General features: G+C 38.2%; 1 protein-coding gene across 8 annotated transcripts in view; it reads right to left on the bottom strand.

Annotated features, from left to right (window-relative positions):
* The window catches only part of EYA4 (EYA transcriptional coactivator and phosphatase 4), a 143,045-nt gene that overhangs the window by 56,912 nt on the left and 62,500 nt on the right, over positions 1–23,633 (bottom strand). For all 8 annotated transcript variants that reach the window (XM_063390044.1, XM_063390043.1, XM_063390042.1 and 5 more), the window contains exon 3: positions 12,028–12,077. In XM_063390044.1, the coding sequence (XP_063246114.1) occupies positions 12,028–12,077 (50 nt within the window). The remainder of the gene's footprint in view (positions 1–12,027; positions 12,078–23,633) is intronic.

Below are 23,633 nucleotides of genomic sequence, written 5' to 3'. Positions count from 1 at the left end.
AAGTGATAATGACACCACAGTTCCACGGGGAGCTGTCAAGTATCCAACTTACATGAAATATAAACTACCAGTTTACAGATACATAAGATCTAATTGCAAGTCTTTGGATCACAGGGCCACATTTTCAAAGAGTAGTTCCCCCAGCAGCTTCTGATCTCTTCCAGATGTGATGGGCACTTGCAAATGCTGTGGTTCTGACAACTTGATGTGCTATATCATAAACAAATAACAAACACTTCTGTGGAGATGGCTGTGGAGATGCAAACAGCGAGCCTATGGCCTTCCCCTCTTGCCACCACTTCTGCAGAACAACTGCTCAGAGCATCATTGGAAAAATCTGCTGGAAATTTCAGAGTTCCTTCTACATCTCTGAGAGGCGACTTGGCTGGACTTAACAAACAGGTAACAAACCCAACGACTGAAGGATCTCACAAAGGTTTGAGTCTGATTTGAGCAACAAAGACTGTTTCTCATATATACAGAGGAATGTGGAGATGATCAGCTCTGCTAATTACTAGCTTGCTGCTAATCTGTCCATTGTAAAACAAAGCCTTCAAAATGACACTGCTTACTGCAGTGATAATATTATGAATTTAAATATAATAATGTCAACTGTATTCATGTCAGACAATATTTAAGCAAATATAAAATTGGGAAATCAGGGATGAAGGGCTGGGAATTTTGTTGTTGGCTTTAGTGGAGCCTGGACAGCATGATGTAAGTGTGAACTCATATTTTCATAAAAAAAAGAGCAATGGGTGGGTTGTGTCTGACTCACCCTAAACTGAGATGTCTGTTATATTTCAAACTAGTTATTGTAACATGGTTCTTCTTCACCAGGGAATGTCCAAAGCAAAATAAGTTCTTTCAGGTGTGCTGTATTAAGAGTGATCATACCTCATTTCAATGTAATTTCTTTAGCCACTAGTACAGAGGCTTTGCAAGAACTTCATCAGCTTCCAGAGCTATGATGACAGCCTAGGCAGAATACAGGAGTTGCCAAAAACTTGTAGTTTTCATGCTCTATTCATATTTTAATGCAAACATTCTGAAAGTTCTCTTGGTAAATACAATATACAGGGAGTTACTGGCAAGCAGTCTTAACGTGGGAAACATTAACACATCTCACTTTTAACAGCAAAGTTCCCCTTATAAGTTAAACCTGATCTGAATCTTGGCTCCCAAGACAAATATTCTGTAGTTTACCTCATGTGGAGCACATTATGTTTGGCTCCAAAGCAGTTTGTGTCAAAAGCAATTATTTCTGTTCTCTAATCGCAGTCCCAACAATGAGTTTGGTTTAGACTATAAAGCCAATACATGCAACTTGCTGACTGCCTGATGCCTGAACTGCTTCAGCATCTGATCACTGGAAGGTGTAGCTGGGCACAGCCATTCTGGATGGCAAGGTACACTAGGTGTGCTGCACACATCCCTTGTCATTTTGCCAAGGATGACCTCATTGCCTGGAAGAATCTAAAAGAACTTTGCATAACCAATTAACACTCAAAGCAAATTCCATTATTCTGAGCAAGAGAGAGTGATGCTCTGATAAATGCACTGATGCTGACTGTTCTTTAAAACTGATACAAAATGGGTACACTTCATTTTGCTTTGCTGTTTGATTTCCCCAAGTTATTTTATAATTTGAAACTGAAAGCATACACACCTTTTTCATTTGGGGTGAAGTAGGTGATTTTTCTAAGAGTTAATAAATATGTGTCACTGAGAACTCTGGGGCACAGTTCCCCTCCCCTGAATTATCCCCTTAGGCCACAAGAAGGGGCAGGTAGCAGCTGCAAATCTGTAACACCTCCATTTCCAGCTCAGCCTGCATGCTGATAACCCAGTCCCCAGGCCAGGGCATACCTGCCTGCCTGGCCAGGGCCACAGGAGGGGAGCACCACTCCAGCTCCCACTGCCCAGCACACACACAGCAGCCCTGGGAACCAGCCTCTCTGCTGGTCACCCTTCTTTATAGCTCTCTCTGTTCAAAACATCGCTTACACCACATGGTTGGATCTCACCAAGACTTCTGACATAATGCTTAGCCTTTTAAAATCATTAAATATCCACTTCTGTCCAAGTACTGAGGGAAAAACAAGGTAGCAGGAAACAAACTCTACAGCGCTGTTGGTTTTTATGTCCACCCACGTCCATACTGCAGATGCCAGACTGCAACTTGACTGCATTTAGCACAGGTTCCCCGCTGGTTCCCCAAAAACCTGGTTTGTGATTCAGGTCAGGGTGCGAGATGTTTGCAAGATGATTGCTTTTTATAATACATTTATTGTTGTTTCTCAGCAAATGTTAAAATATTATACCATGTTGGGAAACATGGTATAATAATGAAATGCTAAGTGGGATGAATGTGCTTCTCTGGTACTATTTTGAGAAAGTCATGAAAAGCACTACATCTTTGAGAGCACGGGGGTTTATTTTCTATTTAATTTAATCTACATAATTAGAAGGAAAATAAGTCATAAGCCTGAAATAACATAGGAATAAAACATGATCTTATGTCTAGTCACCTGCCAATTACTTCTACACTGAAAAGCAAATAAAATCCCAAACCCCTTAAAAATTAAAGTGACAGAGATTTAGTTGTAAATTGAAACAGAACTTAAACGGAATTCACCAAACAGGATGTTCCCCCTCTCTGCCCTCTTCTGCACTCGCGCCACACAATAAATAATTCTGTTAAAAAGTTGATCTGTGGAATTGCTTTATTTATTTGGGCACTGCATATGCCTTTCCCCATAGCTCTGCCAAACATACCTTCCCACAGACTTGCTGCTTCAGTCCTGGGCCTCTCTTAAATGGCAAACACAAATCCCCTATGAATTAGATTGAGACCATCATGCTAATTTTCACGTTTAACCAAAACCAGATTTAAACTTATGTTTTCAAAGGTGGATGGCTAGTGGAAGGCAAGTATATTTCATGTTTCAAGGGGAGGTAAAGTTACTTCTGCTCTACAAATGACATTAAGAAATTCCCAAAGAAATTTGACAATAATACAAACTCAGATCACAGTAAACTATATCACTTGGCAGCTAAACTGGAGAACTAAGTACAGAATTGCCAACAAAACTCAAGACACACGTTTGGATGTATGGAAAGCTTTGCGCAGACTAACAGAAAGGAGCCTGCACAGGCCTCTTGTGAGACCCATAAAGAACCTTATCAGTTTGGAGGTTTTTTTAATAAAAGTGTTCAAAAGGAGAAGATAGAACAGACAGACCATCTGCAACGTAACCACATAAAAGACCCCTGGGCAAATCCAAACCCATTAGCAGAAGTGCTTGACAAATCTGCCAAAGAGCCAGATGCTGCTTTTGGAGGAGCCTCTTTCCCTCCTCGTCATCTGGATCCTCTGACTTCTGTCCCCAGAGGAGAACAACACTGACTGGTGCTTGCAGGGAGCTGAGTTACAGAACTGCTCTCTGATAAGGCTGTCTTAACATAAGGAGGGGAGGTAAAGCCTAAAATATTACAGCAGGCTTAACACGCATTTGTGGAATGTGTGGAAGATGCAGGTGGTAGAATAAAAGAAAGCAAACTTGCAATTACCTTATTTACCTGTGGTCTCAATCACCTTATTTGTATGTGGTATCTTTTTATCTGGATTTTTTTTTTTTGTTCATTCCTGTCCTTAGCTGTGACAGAGTTAATTTTTTCTCAGTAGCTGCAGCAGCACTGTTTTGGATTCAGCATGAGAATGTTCTGGTTTTGGCAAGTCGTGTTTATCCTGAGTTAGGGACGTTTTCCTTTTGTGTCTCATGCCCTGCCAGTGAGAAAGTACACAAAAAAGGCTGGGAGGGAGCATAGGTGGGACAGGTGACCTGAATGGGCCAAAGGGATATTCCACACCATGGACTATCATGCCCATCTTATGAACCAGAGGAGTTACCCAGGACTATCTGGGTGCTGGGATGGGGTCTGGCATTACTCAGCAAACAGTGAGGAACTCTATTGTGCCTCACTTGTTTGTACATTTTTTAAATTATCATCATTATTATTATTGTTTACTATGATTAGATATTTTACTTTGTTTCAATTATTACACAGTTTTATCTCAAGCTACAAGTTTTACTTTTAATTCTTTTCCCCATTCCACTGGGGTGGGTGTGTGGAGGGTGAAGTTGCAGGGTGCTTGGTTGCTAGTCAGGCATAAACCATGACAATTCTATTTTTATTTCCTACTTATTTTTTCCCTAATGACTGTTCAGGGTCTAGTAGGACGGTAAAGAGGTGAATTCTGGTATGTTAAATATGAGCACAGCATAATAACTGCAGGGTGTTAGTTAAATGCTCACTGAGTACATAGGACTGACTGACAACATTTAAAATGTGAAACATCTAGCCAAGAAATTACACTTAAAAATACTTGAGTAAAAATGTGATTCATGTAGAAAGCAAACCAATCTCACAACAGGCGATCTGGATTTCAATGGACATTTTATTTTTATTGTCTACATTCTTCTCAGAATTTTTTCAGCTATATTTGAAGTGCAAAGTAGGTGGAATCAAATACTTTTACTATTCAGGCTCACCAATGGTAAAATATATTTAGAGTATACAAGAGGTCAAAGAAGCTGGAACAGAGTCTGAATTAGTTCTCCTGTGTACTGCTGTAATGTGATATGACAGAGCAAAAAATAGACCACAGGAGAAAGAAACAGAGCTCCTTCTCATTGTGACTGCATGTGCTGCACACGTAAGAATAAACACTGTTATTTTATGGCTCAAAATACAGTTAAAATTTTAGGATAAGGCTCTAAGAGACTACTGGATTAAGCAAAAACATTTGTAGGTGTAATCCTAGGTTATCTTCTTTCACCCAAAACCAGTATTTACCCTATCTAAGATACTCCTGCAGATTCAACAATTATAAAAGTTTGATGGACACATTAATCCAGAAATCCTGCTCTCTTTAGCAAACTCAAAAATCACAAGGCATTTTGATCTCCAAAACATTCAGATCACTTCCACTAACACTTCCTCTAATATGTCTTGTTTATAAAATTTTTTTCAATGTGGTGATAAAAAACCCCTTAGGTTTTATTGCTTTCATTCACTCCAAAGTCTGACCCATCCTTGACTCAGGTTAATGGAAGTCTTAACAGTGACATGATCTGGCTTGGGATCACAGGGATAAATTATTATTGATATCACAGAAAATATGTTATGCCCAATATTAACAAAAAACCCCAGGAATTTTTAACAGACATGAAATATAAAAAATAAATTGCTTTTATTGTTATAAGCCACAGGGATCTGTTAATATAAACCATTAAAATACTTCCCTGTGATGTCATCAGTTACCACGTATTTGCACTCTAAATAGATTATTGTAATTTCTGTAAACATATCATATATATTTTTAGAACTCTTTGGGGGCTGGATCCAGGGCCAACAAAAACTGATGGGCAGACAGTGACCAGCTTCAGTAGGCCTTGGGTAATGAGAAGACTGAATTTCTAAAGTAAAGAGTGAGAACATCAGTGCTCAGAAGGCAGAGAGATACCACACAGACTGATCTAAAAAAAGGAGAGACTTCTGTTGCCTGAAAACTACATGTCTGAAAATAAAATTCACACAACAAGGCACTACTCCTTGTAGGAACTGTAGTGCAACTGTCATGGTTGCTGTGTATCTCTCAGTTACACGTATGAGAAGAATCATCTCCCAACCATGTCACTTTGATTGATTCCAACTGCCTAAGTGGCATGCAGACTAAATGAGTGCATCAAAACTTTAATAAGTACCAGATTTGTATAAAACATTCTCTGTAAGCTAAGTCTGTGTGTCCCAGAATGTAGTCTTTATGAGAAATCTTATTCCACAATGTAGTTATTTTAAAATTGGAAAATTATTGCATGTTTTTTGCCAGTCACTGTCTTGACTGAGTAGTTTGGGCTTGATCCTGCCAAATATTTCTTTTAGGTGACGTGCTTGTAACTGTAGTGGCCTCATTGACATGAATGCTATAATCTGGCATATACCATCCCTCTTGTGGACTAGTTTTTCTTCCAGTCCCCAAAATTATTTGTGACAATCTTTCAATTTAATTATCCTGTCTTTTCACATAAAATTTGTTTTGCTGTGTCTGTTCCTCCTTATAGTGTGCCCCAAGCCAAAGAAATACCAGAAACCAGTCAAAATTCTTTATTCCTGGCTGAAGATTAATCTTATTTTTGCAGGTATTCCCTTCTGGAATTGCCCAGTTTTGCAGAAATGCTGAATCTGTAAAATTCAAAGAAATGCTTTCATTTCCTTTGGTCATATTGTGTATCTAGTTGGTCTTACAATAAATCAGCAGAGCAACAGGTGATTGCTGGTGGAGTCTGCATGGTTTCCTGGGAGAAGAGGGATACAGTAAGATGTCAATGGAAAGAAGTTCAAATAAATGGCATATCAAAAGTGCCTACCTTACCGGTCTACTTCAGGATGAGAGGAATCTCACCTCCAAAGTCTAAATCAGAGTCTTCTCAGTAACTCATTTCCTCAAATTAAGCCCATTTGTCATGTCACTGTGATCTACAGATTATTCAGTATGGGATACAGTGGAGCTACACTTCTGACTCAGAAAGGCATTACCCTCTGGTCAAGGTAAGTTACATGTGGTTCACAAGACAATAAACCCTTACCTTCTAAAAAGCTTCTAAGACACGGATGTGAAGAAAGTTAGGGAGCCTAATGTGTTTAAACAAATATGAAAGCCAGGTAGACTGGTTTGCTCATTTTTACTGCACAACCAATACTGGTTTTTTTTTCTGTTATAACTGCTGAAACTTTAATCACAATTTCCACAGCTATTGCTGGCTTTTCTTGCTCAGCAGCTCAATTGCAGGCACCTCTTTACTATATAACAAAAATGCTGTCTCTTGAACTGCAAACAAATGGGAAGGTGCTGCTGATCCCACTCTACTAGGAACATGTATGCAGACGGTCAACTGTTTTCAAACTCATAGAAAAAGCATGAAAGCTTCATCACAGAATCTGTCAGATGCCTGTAAAGCTTGGATTTGGGCTCAGGAGTTTCAGTGTTAGGTCTGGTAAATATGGGCCAGCCGATGCCTGACTGAAAGAATGAACTGTCACTGTGATCAGTCTTAGATAAGACTGTTAAGGTCTTTTTGAGGGAATTAGTTGGTGGAAGAAATCTCAGGTGTATTTTAGTTGAAACTGATCAGAATGAAACATGATGATCTGGTTGTCTGGAATAAGATGTAGAAGATACATGTTACTTTTGTTTTTATTTTTTTAAGTGTATGAATGGTTGTGGAAACACTGTTTGGTAGTGCATACATGCAGTATTAGCATAACTCAGATACAGGGAACACAGTGAACATTGCATCCACAACAGTGCACCCAAACTGCAGAGGAAGCAAACTTTCGTCAAGTGAAGTGAATGGGAAAACCATGGTAGCTCTCACTGACATTCAACACCATCTATTTACTTCTGAATGCATTAATGACAATCATTGTCTCTGGATGTTTATGTGCACTCTGTATCTTAAGCAATGAAAAACCATGAGTAGATATCAAAATGAGACTAGTGAGAAAATGTGAAAGCCTACTTGTCATTCAAAAGTTTTAAGAGAGACTTTTAAGATGAAACACAAACAGGAATTCATTATCTTTTAAATCTTTATGCACATAAAAGTGTGGGTGTTGAAGAACACAACAGCAATCATCTGATGAACAGCTGCAATCTATGCTAAGAACCTCATTGAAACCCATATTAAATTGAAATGTTGGAGGCTTTTAAACACATAAAAAAATTCCTGTGCGCTTTTTTGCATAACCACTTTATCTGGCAACTTAATCTGTGCATAGGATTCAATATTTATCAGTGACTGTCACTGGGTACCTTGGTAACACATACGGATGAACCCCATCTAATTGGTATCAATGCAGTAACTGTAGTGCCCCTGATTTACACTCTTCTTACAGCATCTGATAAAGCTTTAAATGGGGGGATTTACTTAAGACTGGTTTCATTTCCTTTTCCTTTGCTTTTAGGATTTTTTTTTAAAGTATGTAAAGGAAAAGTCAGGAAACATGGATATTACTGGAAGTATTGGATCCACAGGTTTGTAGTAAAAATCATACAATAAAATGGAGGGCTTCTTGCTCTACATTTGAACTTGCTAATACAAAGATCCACTGCCCTTCTACAAATACACAAGTAATGTATTTTTGAGACTATGTATCCTAAGTATTCCTAAGCTGCTTTGTCAGCTTTTATCCCTAACTTAAAAAACTACTCATCAAAACCTTCGAGTTTTCCCTTTCTTCCTATACATAGCTTCATCAAAACATAAATATCATAGTTTAAAGGGGGAAAGTACATGAAATATTTAGCCATTTTCCTTTATCCTTCCAGGAAAAAAAGAAATTGTGTTTAAACTGTCAGAAAAATCTCTTCATTCTGCTGCAGTATTCCATCCTCTCCAGATGGTAAAAAACCATGATTTTTTTCCTACAATCAGTGAAGCTTGAGGAAGCAGTTGAAGACCCTGCTGAATTTCCATTTGCAGTGACTTCCTCTCCCTCATTTAATTTCTCTTCTCCCTATTCCATTTCCAGAAAAACCAATACTTGGTCTCATACCTCAGTTCTTGACATGGCTTTGGTCTTACAGTGGAATCTCTGGCAGATCTGGTGGTATGAGAAGGAGGATTTGGGGGTAGGAGAGATGCATTCATCAAACAGAATGCTATCTCAAAGAAATATGCTCCCCTGGGATGTGTGGCCAAATAGAACATGCTCTTGCTGAGTGTGAGAAGGAATCTCGAACTTCATATTCATTGTTTTACCACACTTCAGAATCACACATATTCCACATTTCCACAGGTCACATAGTATGAAGTTTTTAAGTGTAGCTTACAGGTTTTGGGGCACCAAATTTATTCCTTATTACAATTAAAATAGCTATTCTATTATTTAAATAAAAATGAAGATCGTTGATAACCACAAACAAGTTAACTTTCAAGCACTGCCCTAGACTTCTGCAATTCTTGTATGACATTAAATTTCACATAGGAGCTGTTCAGCACACTCAGGATTGATACCATTATAAAGTTACCTGTCATATAAGAAAATTAAGAACAATGTATGTTTGTAGGCTCTGAACACAGGAACTTCTCTCCCTAACCTTGCCAGTGAATTTGGTACAGGGCCAGCATGTCACAGTTGTCCACCATGCTACTCCTGCCTGCTCCAGCCTTGTGGTGGAAGAGTTGGTAAATTCAAAGTATTCACTAGCTCTGTGTCACACACCAACATCCCCAGAAAGCATTTTGCATGACTGGACAACTATTCAGGCTTGCAGGGTGAATTTGATTTTTACTGCAGAATTATGAAGAAAGAATGACATAATATTGCTAGAGCCACAATACAACCACTGTAAGGTATAATGACACTACCAAGGTATAAAAGGAAGTATTCACAACTCCTTCATAGGGATTTGATAAAAAAGACTCCCACGAAACTCTGAAAGGCTTTGTAAGACAAAGTTGTTTGTGAATCAAAATGTCTGTAAGCGACATTGAAGAGTCATATGTTTCCTTTTGTGTTTACAACTCGCCTATTCACCACAACTTCAATTCTTAACTACAAGATCCCTCTCCCTTTGTGCAATTTACCTGTCTGTTAAGACAACAACCACTTTCTCTAAATAAATGCAGGCAGGGTTGATTTTTACTGCATGTATAGCTGGTCACTTCTGAAAAGCATTTTTTGATATGCTGCATAGGTTAGTACATCCCTTAAAAAAATTTAGTAGTCACATCTGCAGCTTGAATGTTTCTTTCTAAAAGACAAACCCAGGCCAAGCAAGACAAAGAATCTGCTGATACACACATGTCACTCCAAGAATTCTCCTGACAAAGTTCCCACACCCAATTTAATTACTTCCCTACTGTAAAAACACTTTCCATCTGCATTTATTGTAATAGTTTCAAATCCAAAACTAACAGACTATAAAGCTAGCTAAATAAATGAATGATATTGGCCTTAGGTCCCAAGCCAGGAGCTATTCTGTAAGGCTGTGTGTCTCCAGCATTCATTTTTATGCTGATGTTTCATTTTATGTGCAGTGTTTTCACTTAAGCCTTGTTTAGAGAAGAATTACCTTGCTCCAGGCTCTAAAGTGTGATGTGCCACACAGAGCCCTCTAGTGCCGCTCCATCCTGAGGCCTGTCAGAGATTCCTCTCCAAGACCAAAAGTCATATCATAACCAAAAAATCACACTTCAGGCTGTATATGCAGCATTGTGTATGCTCAGGCCAGAAACACTAATTTCAACTCCATCTGATATATCCTCCAACTGAGGCTGCAGAGCTCAAAATGAAAAGTGTTTCTGTTTGAAAATGCACTTCAAAAAATGGAACTACCTGACTGACTATTTGTAACATGGGTTCTCTTGCACGTTCAGGAGAAAAGAAAGTACCTTATTCCTCAGACTCACCATGAAGAACTTAACTACAGCTTGTAAGAAATTTCCTGATGTGCAGAGATAGTAACAATACATCACATTCTGGGTCCTCAGGTTTGCTGCAGTTTGTTTTCATCACACTTTGATGAAATTACATCAGACTGGAATTCATAGTTTTTAAAGGCTTGACATACAATAGTCTCATTTGGGCAATCATGACATTTAAAACTACATACTTGTATATGAGTGTTATGCTAAGTTGGGATTCTCCATGGTGTCAAAATACTCAGAAGGAACTTGACCTTTATAATAAATTTTAATCCAAAGCAGCAGCACAGCAGATAAGTTTTTCATTTAGAAGTTATGAGTACTGAAGCAGGTTTCCACTGAAGTCCAGGTCAAAACTGCTACCAACTACACTGAAAGCATACTTGGACATTGAACTATCTCTTCCCTTTTCAGCTCTTACCAAACTAAATAAAAAGACATATTAATAACAGACATGAGTTAATCAAAGAAATTCAGATGGTGCACAGTGCAGCTCAAGGCACAGATACTATAATGGCCTTGGATATTGCAGGTAACCCTGAGATGATCCTGCTGCAATAGTTAAGGAATATAGTTAAGATATAGGTAAGGAAGCAAAGTTAGCAAAAATATCAGCTAATATCAGTTTTTAATCAAATGATAAAGCACAAATTACAGACCTGCAGGCAGAGCTGAAATAATCCATCCAGGAGGTGTCATTGCACAAGTCCTCAGGTTTAGGGGGCAAACCTTGAATTATTTAACTTTTCTGAGTTTTTAGTGACTGTGTTAGTGAAACGTCAGGTTTATTTTGTGTCTCTCCCCTCACAATGAAAGCTGCTGAGTTTTTATGACACTGATACAGTCTTCTACACAGAAGCAAGACAAAGACAAAAAGCACTCACTAAAAATTGAAGAAAACTATCCACCAGTTTACTAACCACCAGGAAGATGTGCATCCAAAACAGCTACTTGTTCACTTGCTCGAAATTATCCATACACATACATACATGTGCAAAACATGGAAGTTAAATCCATTTCCTTTTCCCATGTACATGAAATTAGAAATGACTGTGCTGGAAAGGAATGCATGGCTTCTTTCCAGCTTATGAACACAGCATGTTTTTCATATGTGAAAACAAAATGAAGTTTTGGTAAGGGCAAATTTTCCCAAATAAATGATTAATTTTCCACACTGGAAATAAACTATACTTTCAATAAACTTCAAGACTTAGGTATGCAGAAAAGGGATAATTGAAGAAAGTGAGATCTGATCACACAGATTTCCCTACACCATTTAATAGCTGGGATTCTTTTTTCATTGAATGTCACCATTCAGTGTTATGCCACCATCTAAACTCAACAGCCCAGACTCTAGGCTGCATCTTTGACTGGGACACAAGAAAAAAACATTTTCCAGAGTGAGGGCCATTGCAACTGATCCAACCCCTCGTTCTTTGCAAAATGTGATGCTACAGATCCACAGCACAGCTGGCCCTTGCCCTCCACCACAGCGCCACAGCCAGTCAGCGTCGGCACCCCGGTGCCATACCTGGGGTTCTGCGGCTCTGAACCATCGGACTCTGGACACGGCTTCTTCACCTGCAAAAGCAGAGCAGCCTTGGTTACTCTCAGTTGAAACACAACTTCCTGTTGCTCCCCACTCACGCACTAAAGCGGATCCTGCTCTGCTCACCGTGATCTCTATAAAATATTTCCCGCACTTTACAGCAGCGGTTTGCAGTGCTAAACAGTGTGTTTCATTATTACCCCGTGAACAGCTGCCAACTGCACTTCCCCAGGCTCCATTAGTAGGTAAAATGTCCAGCTAAAATAGCTTGGGGAGTAGTCTTAACTAGGAACAAAGAAACCAAAGAACCAGGTTCCCCACTTAGAAATGAGAAAGCCATACTGTTCTCAGCTTGGCCAAGAAATGTTTCCCCAATTGGTACTGCTTCTGTTTCCTGCTAAAACTCAAAATAATAAACACCAGGTTCTGGGGCAAAGCGCACCGTTAGTTAAATAATTCATGTGGTACTTTTAATTTTGTGGATCTGCTAACTGTATGTTAACTATATTTTCCTATTGCATCAATGAACACATGCACCATTTTCACTCATATTTACAATATATAAGTACATAAAAGGAATTTTAGCTTTCAATTTGATCTCCACAGTACACTGCTGTAGACTGATTGGGGGTGATGAAATCCATCACTGTCAAAAAAAAAATAGAAAACTGTTCTCTTGCAGACTAGGTATCTCCTTGGGATCTTCATGATTTCCAGCAAAAATTTAATTGTACCTTATGGTAATCTAAATTACTTGCATTTTCAGCAGAGGAAAAACATTTTGCTCACTAGCTTGCTAATGCAAAATCCAGGGCTCTGTGGGAGGTTTCATAGTTCTAGTTTTAAAACCACCTAGAAATATCACTCACTGAGAGAAAAAACAAAAAACCATTCCTTTTACAACAAGCAAGTTCAATGACAAGTTTCAGGATACCTTGCATCAAGAAACTCTTCTATACTTTTTTGCTACTTTAAAAGTATTTCAGAGAAAAAAAAAATTGTTATTTTGACTCACTTCTATTGAAGTTATTGACAAATGACAAAACATTCACCAGGCCCAACACAGAAAAAGTTTTAGACCAATGCTAAATATTATATTTATATATATAAAATCCCTTAGCTGAATGCCATGCAACGTCACTCATAGAGATGAGCCACTTGTAGGGCATGAGACACAGTTAGGGCTCACACAAACCCAAACCTGACAGGCTCTATTTCATAAATATTCATAAATATTCATAAATATTCATAATAAACATAATAAACACCATTGCTATAGTTTTATGTTAACCACATTGTTATTAAAGTCGTGTAACATCTGAAATACAACAAAATACTTCAGATATATAAGCATATGACCATGAAAAATGCATTCAGTGTGTGTTATATAAGAACATGAGAAATAGTTATTCAGATTACTGTACTGTCTCCTGAGTGTCAGCATCAGAGGGAACTGTTAAAAAAATATATTCAAAGTCATTAAAAGTCACTGAAATTACAACAGCCTCTCCTTAACAGGACGTGTATAATTTCAGGAGCAGTTTGTCTCAACTGAATTACAGAGGATTTGACCAGAAGAATAATATTTTCATTTCACATATAAAATATAATTTAAAATTATTGAAAACATAATGTATTTAGACCTATAAAAGACAATAACATAACATAATTAAAATTATTAGAAAAATATGTATATGCCTAGTAGCTATGCAGTATAAAGCTCAGTTGAGCTTCTTTTTCCATGTCCCTTTAGCATATACTCACCTATAGCATATTTTTGCTATCTCCTTGTTCTTAAATTTACTGGCATTTATACATTCCTTTCCAATTTCTTTGCTGTTCTGTCGTTGCCACCAGTAGCACTGTCTCTCACATTTGCACTGGGGCTCAGATCTTACTCCCCAGGTCAGGAAAGTTCAGCCACTGATTTTAACCAGCTGCTGGAGAGTCTGTCACCCAGACCCCCCAACACCCAGATTTTGCAAAGTGATGGCATGTCCTGGTGTGGGCAACTACCACAGAAGCCCAAAGATAGTTCCAGCACACATTAATGTAATCTGAGCACTTTTAATATACAGAATATATTAAGACCCCTGGTTTTCCTGGGCAGGGATGTGAAATGCAGTGATTGAGTACTCACAGACAAGTTTTCCTACCACAGCTTACACTACTATTGCATTTTGTTTTGACCAACATTACAAAGCAATCAAAATATCTGAAAGATTATGCTTTATCTGCATAAATCAACATTAAACATTAAATTAACATTAAACATTAAAAACAAGGACCAAAAAAACATAACAAAAAACCCAACTGATAAATTTTGATAAAAGTTGAAAGGTCATAGCAGAAAAGCCACTGGCCAATTGTATCAAAAGGACTCACTTCCTGTGTGATGCAACAAACTTTGGGAAGAAAAAGTGAGTATTTTTTATTTAAGAATATTTAAATGAAAGCAAAATACTTCAAAAAGTGAGAATATTTCATGTGTGCCACTTGGCATATATATGATGAAGTTCATCTGTGACCATTATTTGAAGAAATGTGAAGAAGCACAGACTAACTTTAGCTTTTCCTCTGAGACTAAATGTAAGCTCCATTGTGTATCTTTAGGGTCCCTCTTTGGGAGAAAATATTTAATAAATAAAAATATTATTTCTTAAAGAACAAACAGGCATGGGATTTTCTTTCAAGTGGCCATATGGAATGAACACCATTTCTCTTCAAGGCTTCAAGTAGCAAAATAAATTCTGTTATTCATAAAATTATGCCACCCTTGAAGGTGAACAGAAAATCACTGTGAAAATGTCTGATCAAAGACTAAATATTGTTTCCTTTGTCTTCAGCTGCACGGTTTTACCTCTTAATCTGCTTTGCTGACTATTTTCAAAATAATTAACTTTCACTAACACCACATTTATTTACATTCTCATGTGTTAAATGCTATAAAAAGAACCTTTTTCTTTACTCCTGCTCTGTTTTCCTTTCCCCCTCTCTGTTTACACAGGTTTTCTCACCATTTTAGTTAAATGCATGTTGAGAATCATTCACAAGAGTAAGATTCCAGTTTCAGTTTGAATTTTGTTGGAAGTGCACTGAACTTTGGTTGCCTGCTACAAAATGTTTGAAAAGTTTCAGCTAAAAATGTTTAAATACAGATATCTGTGAGAACAGACTGTTGTGTTCATGTTTTGAATGTCACGTCATTATGCTGCTGATTGGCTTCAGCGCCTGAAAGTTGGAGCCAAAATCCCAAAACTGAAAGGGGAGGGGGAGAGTTACCAATGCCCAGGAATTATAATTTCTGTGAAATGGTGCCCACATTTGTTTCAGTTTGTAAGATTCTAAAAGGCCTGTTGTCACACTGTTGGCGAACTCCTGTTGCAGTCTGGCTCATGAATTTCTGAAGACCCTATCTGCATTGAATGCTCTCCATCTCAAAGATGCTGGTGCTGAATGAGCCTTAGGATTACTTCTGAGTGCCAGGAGAACCCCATGCCATCAGGAAATTTGACATTATCAAAATGTCCCTCTTTGCCTTGTCCATTCCATCTCCCACTGTGCGGTACCCTGAGTACAGGGTACCCAGGCAGTACCCCAAAAGAAAAAAAAAAACCCTGTAGACTCAGATGAAGGGTGGAAAAAAAAAAAAAAAAAAAAAAAAAGAACAGGGAGAGAGAATAGAAATCAAGGGACAAAAGAAGAATGGCTCTCCATGGTTGCAAAACAAAAGGAGAGCAGAAGCCAAGTGAAAAAAAGGTGACAGATGCAGGGGTGTGGTGTGGGCAGTAGAAGAATACTGGGACTGGCTGAGATGGAACACCATAGTTTCCTCTCTTCCAGATTTGGGACTAAGACCACAAACCCAAGCCTAAGCACTCATCAGATACCTGCAAAACTCATTACAAAAGTCATTAGTGATCAGTCTGCCCAGAGCAACAGATGAGTTCTGCTACTCCAGCTGTACTGAAGACCTAATTAACAATCCAAGCTGGGAAACTACATTTTGTACTTAGAAGATTGTGTATAAATGTTACATTTACATAGAAAAATGGAAGTCTCATTTGGCTTAAACTTTTATTAAAAAAATCAAAGTTTCATACAATTTCTACCTTAACTTCTGACTTGGTTCATCAGAATTCCAATATGAACACTGCTAAAAGTGTCTGATAATTCGAGGTCACTGTGAAAGAGACATGCATTTGTTAGGCAACGAAGAACTGCAATAAAAGTATATGATAAATAATTACATTATGAAGGATTTTATATTGATTGAGCTTTGGATGCTTCACCTTTAACAAAGACAGTGAGGAACATTAAAAGAAAAATCCAACTATGCATTCACTAAAAAAACCTCAAAAAACCCACCCCCTGGAAAGCCTAGGATGTCAGGTAATAAGATCTGCACCATAATGCGTAAGAGGCTGAATTTCCACAGGCCATATTAATTCTGGCATTTCCTTGCTTCTGATGTTTTTCTTTGCAACATTAACATCTTTTAACATGATTTTATTGGAGCCCATTACACTAAATGTTAAACCATGAAATGGTCCTGCTCTATGAGGTGTTCTCACACACACACACTGGTGGTATTAAACTCGTAATGCAACACAGGTGAGAAATCCCTTCTAACACTTACAGCTGAAAAATCTTGCCACATCAGCACTAAATTATTCTGGCAATGAATTTGCTGAGTTCTCTCATCTACTGCACCAATTATGGCCTTGAGGATCCCTCCTAAATCAGTAGGGTTGCAACAGGGCTGACTAGAGCCTGTAGTGCTTTGGAGGAAGCAGCTATGCATGGTGGAGCTGTGGAGGCTCTAACACCAAGGAGACAAGAATGAAGCAAGAAAAGTACTTTTTGGGGACCCAAAGACAACCTCAAAGCAGATCTTTGTACCTGCTCGGCCTGTGTGATTGCTCTGGAGTACCGAGAAGAGCAAGTGCACTTGGACTGCCTGGCTGACTCCCTACAGTCAATTACTCTGGAGGAAGCTGACCCATCTCTTGCTTGCTGTCCAGGGTAGGGACTGTCTGTAGAACAACTCCAGGAGAGGATGGCACAGGCAGGGGAACAATGTGATGGAAGTATCAGGCAGAAGAATATTAGTGACATTGCAATGAGAATGAATATTAAAGAAAAGTAGTTCTCCTCAAATGTTTTTTAGATGCTGACTTTGATAGTGTTTACATGGAGTTTTATAACTGTCTTAACAACAAAAACCTTAACAGAGAGTGTTATTTTACCAGGTCTTTACAATGCCTTTATATATATAATTTGCATAAATTTCCTTTGCTGCCATGACATCACTGATACCACAAAACAAATAATGTCATTTGCTTGACCAACAAAAATGGGGCAAGGGCTACAGTTACAGTGCTGGGATTTAGTCACAAATTGTAGCCATGCAGAAAATATACGTGCTTTTGATTTAATTTAAAAACACCTCCATACCTGAAAAACAAATATTATTGAAAATGAAGCAGTTTTTTGATGACTGAATTAAAATAATACTCCAACTGTGTATATCCTGTGAAGACAAAATCTCAGTGAATCTTCTCCAAAATCAAACATATGCTGAGTAGACCTAGAGAAACATCTGCAAAGAATTCTAAATAATGCCAAATTCTGAACTGATTTTTTCACCATAATTCACTATTCTGCCACACTTCCATAAATCTCATAAGGATTTCACTTACTTAAACCTAGTGACAATAATAAAATGTTATAAAGTTTGTATTAAAATACAATATTAAATGAAACTAAAACGCATATGAAAATATAAGACTATATAGATGTGCACAAGCAAATTTTAATTACATTTCTGATGTAGTTAAAAACCCAAACACTGATGCTACTGAAGCAATAGAAAATTGATTTTTTCCCCTATTTTTCACAGTGCAAAGACTGTACATAGCTGTATTTTATCTGAATCACATCCTGAAGTAGATTTGTCATATTTCAGCAGATCTGAAGAGTTCTGACTGCAATGGAAGAATGAAGAAAACTATGCTACATTAATTAATTCAAAATTCACTGTTAAAAGAGTTGGCTGTTGGTTTGATTTTTCTTAACAAAAATCTATATGAGCTTGTTCTCTAGTGGAAACAAAATTTCTGCTCATCACCTAAACCAGGTTTAGCTATTCAGTGGTCTCTTCTATTTTCTTAGTAATGAAATTATGCCATCAACTACAATGGACAACTCTAATCAATAAGATTGAGGTTTGAATATTAAATTGAATATTATATTGAAGATTGAGGCTTTTTTTTTTTTAATTGAAAGTAAAGTGCAAATTATTTAAAATTTTTGAGTATTAAAGCAGACCGCTGACACTGACCTTTGCATTTTATGTAGCACAATAGAGGAGACTTCATATTCAAAGACATCAGATATGTTTCCATGCCTCTAAGGGGTGAGAGCAAGGGATGGGAACAAGGAAAGTCACTGCTGTTTCACCATCACTTCTGCTTTCCCTGCAAACCTTTCCTGAGAGAGATTTGTTCTCAATGAAATGCACCATTGCTACCTTCCTGCCTCCCCTCTCTCTTGCCAGAGTAGTACAGTAGTAACTCTGGTCTTCACCACTTTGAGATGTACAAGGAAAACTAATCCAGAAGGGATATATTTAGTATCAAATACCTACAGTTCAGGCATCTTAATCAGTCTAGGCTTCTCATGTAAGGCTTCCTTACAGAAACATACACATGTGTTTCACCAGTCCTAGAGCAGTCACCTTTTTCAGACAGAGGGGAATTACACCATATGAGCTGTGACTAATGGCTTCTACTCTCCACGTACCTGCTGAAATGCAGGTAATTGGGAAACACTGAGGAAATGGAATCGTGCTGCAAAAGAGAGGGACAAAGCCTGTGTGTCTCATGACATCCTCCATGAAATCCTCTTTGTTGGCAACAGTGATTATAACAATGGAGAGACACGGCTCCCATGGAAGTTGCATGTTTAGAGCCTCAGCTCCTTTCAACCAGTCACTGAACTTGATAATTTTAAGAAGGAGCTATGACGTAAAAAGCATACAATAATCTTAAATGCTTCCACTTCTTGGGATGACAATTTTGATGACTCTCACAACGTTTTGGATTTTCTGTGCAAACTGCTGCCAAGAACAGTGTGGTCAAATCAGGAATGGACAGCCGAAAGAGCTGCAAAGAGGCATTGCATTTCCTTTAGGCCTTATTTAACCAGGCTGGAATGATGAGCAATGACACACTAGAGCTCATGGTGGTGTGCACATTACATACACATTGGAGTTAATGGGAATTTAATCAATCCAGGTAAATGCCTTTTTCATACTTCCAGTGAGACTATAATGATAGTTTATTTTGGGCACACGGCACAGTCTTACCATTGACACAAGCCTTTCTAAAATATAAATCAGAAAGCTTTATCCAATATGAAACTCTGTTTATATTGAGAAGTTTTAGAGAGTGAAGGTATCATTAAGGTGATATGAATTGATAAAATCTGAGACAACTTTAACTCCTCAATTTTCTTATTCATATGCTATCGTTGGGGACTAAACATTCCTTCCTTGGTAATTTCTTGCCAGTGGAAGGGTTTCCTACGTGTTTGTTTTTGCAACATGACTAATGGGTTCACACAGTTCAGAGCTCTAAGCGTCTTTAAAATCTTTTATACCTGCAAACATTTTTAAAACACATTTTAAATTGCCTTTGGCACAAGCGCACTAAAAATATCAGAGGGTGTAACAGTCAAGTCATAATTTAAGCGATTGGAACCTGTAAAGTACTAACTTCTACATTTTGAAAAGCATTTATGCATGCACTGTGGGAAAAACTGGCATTCTTTTTTCTTTTTGTTTGTTTGTGTACAATGAAAGAAGGAAATATGCCTTCCCTTAACTAGTGGGTCAAGCAGGGCAAATGCCATACTACAATGGCACTTTTTGTTTCAGCCTGGGTTACCTAATAGCTCAGAGCTCACAGAAAGCTTTTTTCCTGCAGCTGGGAGGGTGGGCCTGGCTCCCTTTTATAAAGAAGAGAAACAAGAAAAGAAAAAAGAAAAATAAGGGAAGAGAAGGGAAGAGAAGAAGAAGGAAGGCATTAGCTTCCCATTCAGATGTTCCAAAGGCTAAAGGTTTGGAAATTCCACCAGCCTGGAGGTGATTTATCAATAAATTCAGATCCAGGAAAAAATACTAAAGCACTAACACTGGTTTTCTCTCATTCTCTTATTTTTTTCTTTCTCTCACATTATTTTCCCAGCTCTCTCTCCCCGCCCCATTCCCACTATCTCTTACAAAATGCCCACACCCACCTAAACACAAACCTTTGGCTTTTTTTTCCTTTCCAAGTCAGTACTGTATCTCTGGGAAGCTGAATCTGCAAGTACAGCCTTGGTGTCTTCCTGGTGTCTTCCTGGTTATCTCCAAACTGGCAATCAGCTAGAAGATACCATTCTTAATCTGGACATGGACAAATGCTTACTGTTTTTATTTCAGTTATGGTCCCATGATGTCCACCAGTTTTGTTACAATCACACCTTTTTTTTAAGTGTTTGCTTTTCAAATATCAGCATTCCCAAATACCACTGACATCTTTTCAGGGAAAAAAAACAAACATACTGAAATACAGGAGGACAGCTATGCTTTCAAGATTTCATCTTGTGATTCCTCAGCTCCACAGAAATATTGTAAGTAAACTAGGTGTATCAAAACAGCTTTGGAGGTATCATTTAATATTCAAAGGAATACCAAGTCATCTCCTGTTATATGCATAAAATTCAGAGCCTCCTCAGAAAACCTGAACTTACTTTCTTTCCTCCTGTTTTCAAAACCAACCAGGGCCAATGAATGCAAAGAAAAAAAGAGGAAACTTTGAAGATGAAGTTTAAAGCAATGAAAGTCAGGAAGTTCAAAAGTTAATGTTCCTATGGTTGTGTTAACTTGGCCATGTTGCAAATAGATCATGCAAATACTTCAAGCTATTTTTTTAAGGACCTATAGTACTGTGCCATAAAGCATAATAAAACATGCTGTTTTGTTTTCATGTGGAAACCAGCTTGTATTAGGAATAGTACAGTGTATTTCTACTGCTAATGCTGACTTCTCCATCACAAGTCCAGTATCTCTGCCTCAAGGCACTTCTCTGTTCTGACAATGCTAGTGTCTCATTGGAATCCAGCTTCCCTTTGCAGTTCACCCAAGAGCTTGCATACTGACCCCCGAAGGAACAAAGGACAACTTCTCTCCTGACTCATTTGCCTCATCAGAAAATAATCTGTCTTTCCCCCTGAGATCAAAGAACACTTGTCACAACTTTTCCATCCCTCACTTAGATGAAACTTAAGCAAATGGCCTTGTCGATCATTTCCTCCTTTCTGTTCTTCACTATCCTGGTTTTTACCAAGGAGCATATTGATACCCTGGTGCAGTAAACAACATGATCTCACATCTATCAAATACTCATCTCCACTACAGATGATGATATACATACCTGTAAAATATTGTGATTAAGCAAAGATGTTCTTTTACCCTCCTTGTACTCTTTTGTTTGTCTTCTGTGGTTTTTATATATATATTGCCATGTGCTATCGTTAAAGGACATCAGGCCCTAGAAAATGTGCCTTATTCTTGATCAAGTATGTTATGTTTGTTAGCGCCATTGAGAACTAACCTACCAATGCTGGGTCAGTGTTAAGTAAGCAACGCTTGAAAAACCATCAGCTTCCTTATCCTCTCTGTCTTGGAGAAGCACACTCATCAGCTGCATTCTTCATCCCAGAGCTAAAGGGACTTTAAAGACAAGGACTGTGGTTTTGAACTGTACTCAAAAAGCTCAGGAAAAGAAAAACAGCTCTAATGTATTCACAATACCCTTACTTGATGTGACCTTTGTACTAATCAGTTTTCAAGCACTAAAGTCTTCATAGAAGTACAGTCTGTTTAAGAATGAATGAATACCTGACTCAGATCATGGTCTGACAGAATGGGACGGAATAGTTTGGGCACACTGAAAGCATTGTATATGGATGCAGCTACATGACAGCTTGATTTATTGGCAATCCAAAAAGTTCCTATGCTGAGGTTTGAATTATTCCAGACAACATGGTAAGCTCTTCCTACAAGCTCTTCCAAGTTTAGCCACTTGTTCACTGGTGCCAGTTTTGCTCAGACACTTTTTAGCCAACTTTTCTTCACTTTTGGTAGTTTTACCCAAGCTGTATGAGCCATAGATGTAATGGTAGGAGACCACTTGTTATCTGCAGTGTCTGCCAGCCTAATCCACCCTGTGTGACCTGTCCATCACATATGTGTCAGACACAATCAGAGGTAATGTTGCACATGTCCTTCAGAAAAGGAGAGAAATCCTGCAGATTTTCAGTACACTTCTTAGTGTGCAGCTAGTAAGAAGGACTCAAGCCACTTCTTTGTTTTTTTGATTCTTCTTCATCTCTCAGGAGAGACAACCATATTCAATTGACAGTGTTGTAAGTGACAGAGTACCAGAAAGATGAGAAAATGTAACTGAGCATTATTCACAGATAATTAAGAACATCTGACTTCTTAATTATCTAAATGTTGATAATTTTTATCAGTAAAAAATGCCTGTTATCCACTGAGCTCCTTCACAACCCTGAAAGGCAAGAGCACATCTATGGTGAGTATGTGTAGGAGACCTGAGAGTGCAGAGTGTGACCAACTTTGTGACCAACTGCAACGACTGTGGAGTGAGATCCAGTTCTGCCAAATTCTGCATTGGCTTCAGCAACAGCTGCCTGAGGTGATGCTTTATCCACTCCCACAGCAAAAAGCATTCCCTGAGCAGAGCCCACAAAGATGTAAGCCTAGGCCTAAATCGGGTCGCGGTGGTTTGGCCTGTTACTGTCGACACAACAATTCAGAATAATGAAGGTAAGTCTGAATATGCCTTTGTAGGGCAGGAGGCTCAATTAATGCCAAGAAGCAACAGGTGGACAGAGCAATAAGACAGGTTGGACAGAGATGAACAAGGTAATATGAGCAGGTAATATGAACATGATTTTAGCCCAGCACCTGCCTGCCTATTAACAGCTGGCAGAGTCCTGTAGGTATTGTGGAAGATGGGAATTACGTTAAAACAGCACTCAAATAAAATAAACCTAAAATAAACCCATTGCAAAGCCCCAACAATAAAAACTGTTCTGCTGGTCTGTGGTAGCTTTTCTCCTGGTAGTAGATCAAAGGTATTCAGCTATAAATATCTGACTTTTCCACAGATCATATCTATGAATCTGATCATGAACAAATAATTTGGTCTATGAAAAAAGCCCAAGCTGAAGTCATCAGCTAATTGTACAACACTGGTATTTTTTGCACAATGCACTGAGGCTATTCCAATTAAACCTGCCTGCTTAAAGTGTATACAAATGACTATGCTGCAAATTATTTTAAAAAGTGTGTTCAAAACTTTTGAAAAAAGTGGAAGGAGAAGGTAATAAACAAGTGCACATCATAGTCTATGTAGAAAATGACCAAGTAATTCTCCTGTACACTTATAGTGAACAGCTGTGCTTTTTCCTAGCTTTTTCATACATTTCAGTTCTCCCACATTACAGAAGCTAAT

Source organism: Prinia subflava, chromosome 2 (genome assembly GCF_021018805.1).
Source record: "Prinia subflava isolate CZ2003 ecotype Zambia chromosome 2, Cam_Psub_1.2, whole genome shotgun sequence".
NCBI classification, from domain to species: Eukaryota; Metazoa; Chordata; class Aves; order Passeriformes; family Cisticolidae; genus Prinia; species Prinia subflava.
Note: the sequence above shows the minus strand (reverse complement) of the source record. Positions and strands in the feature narration are given on the sequence as shown.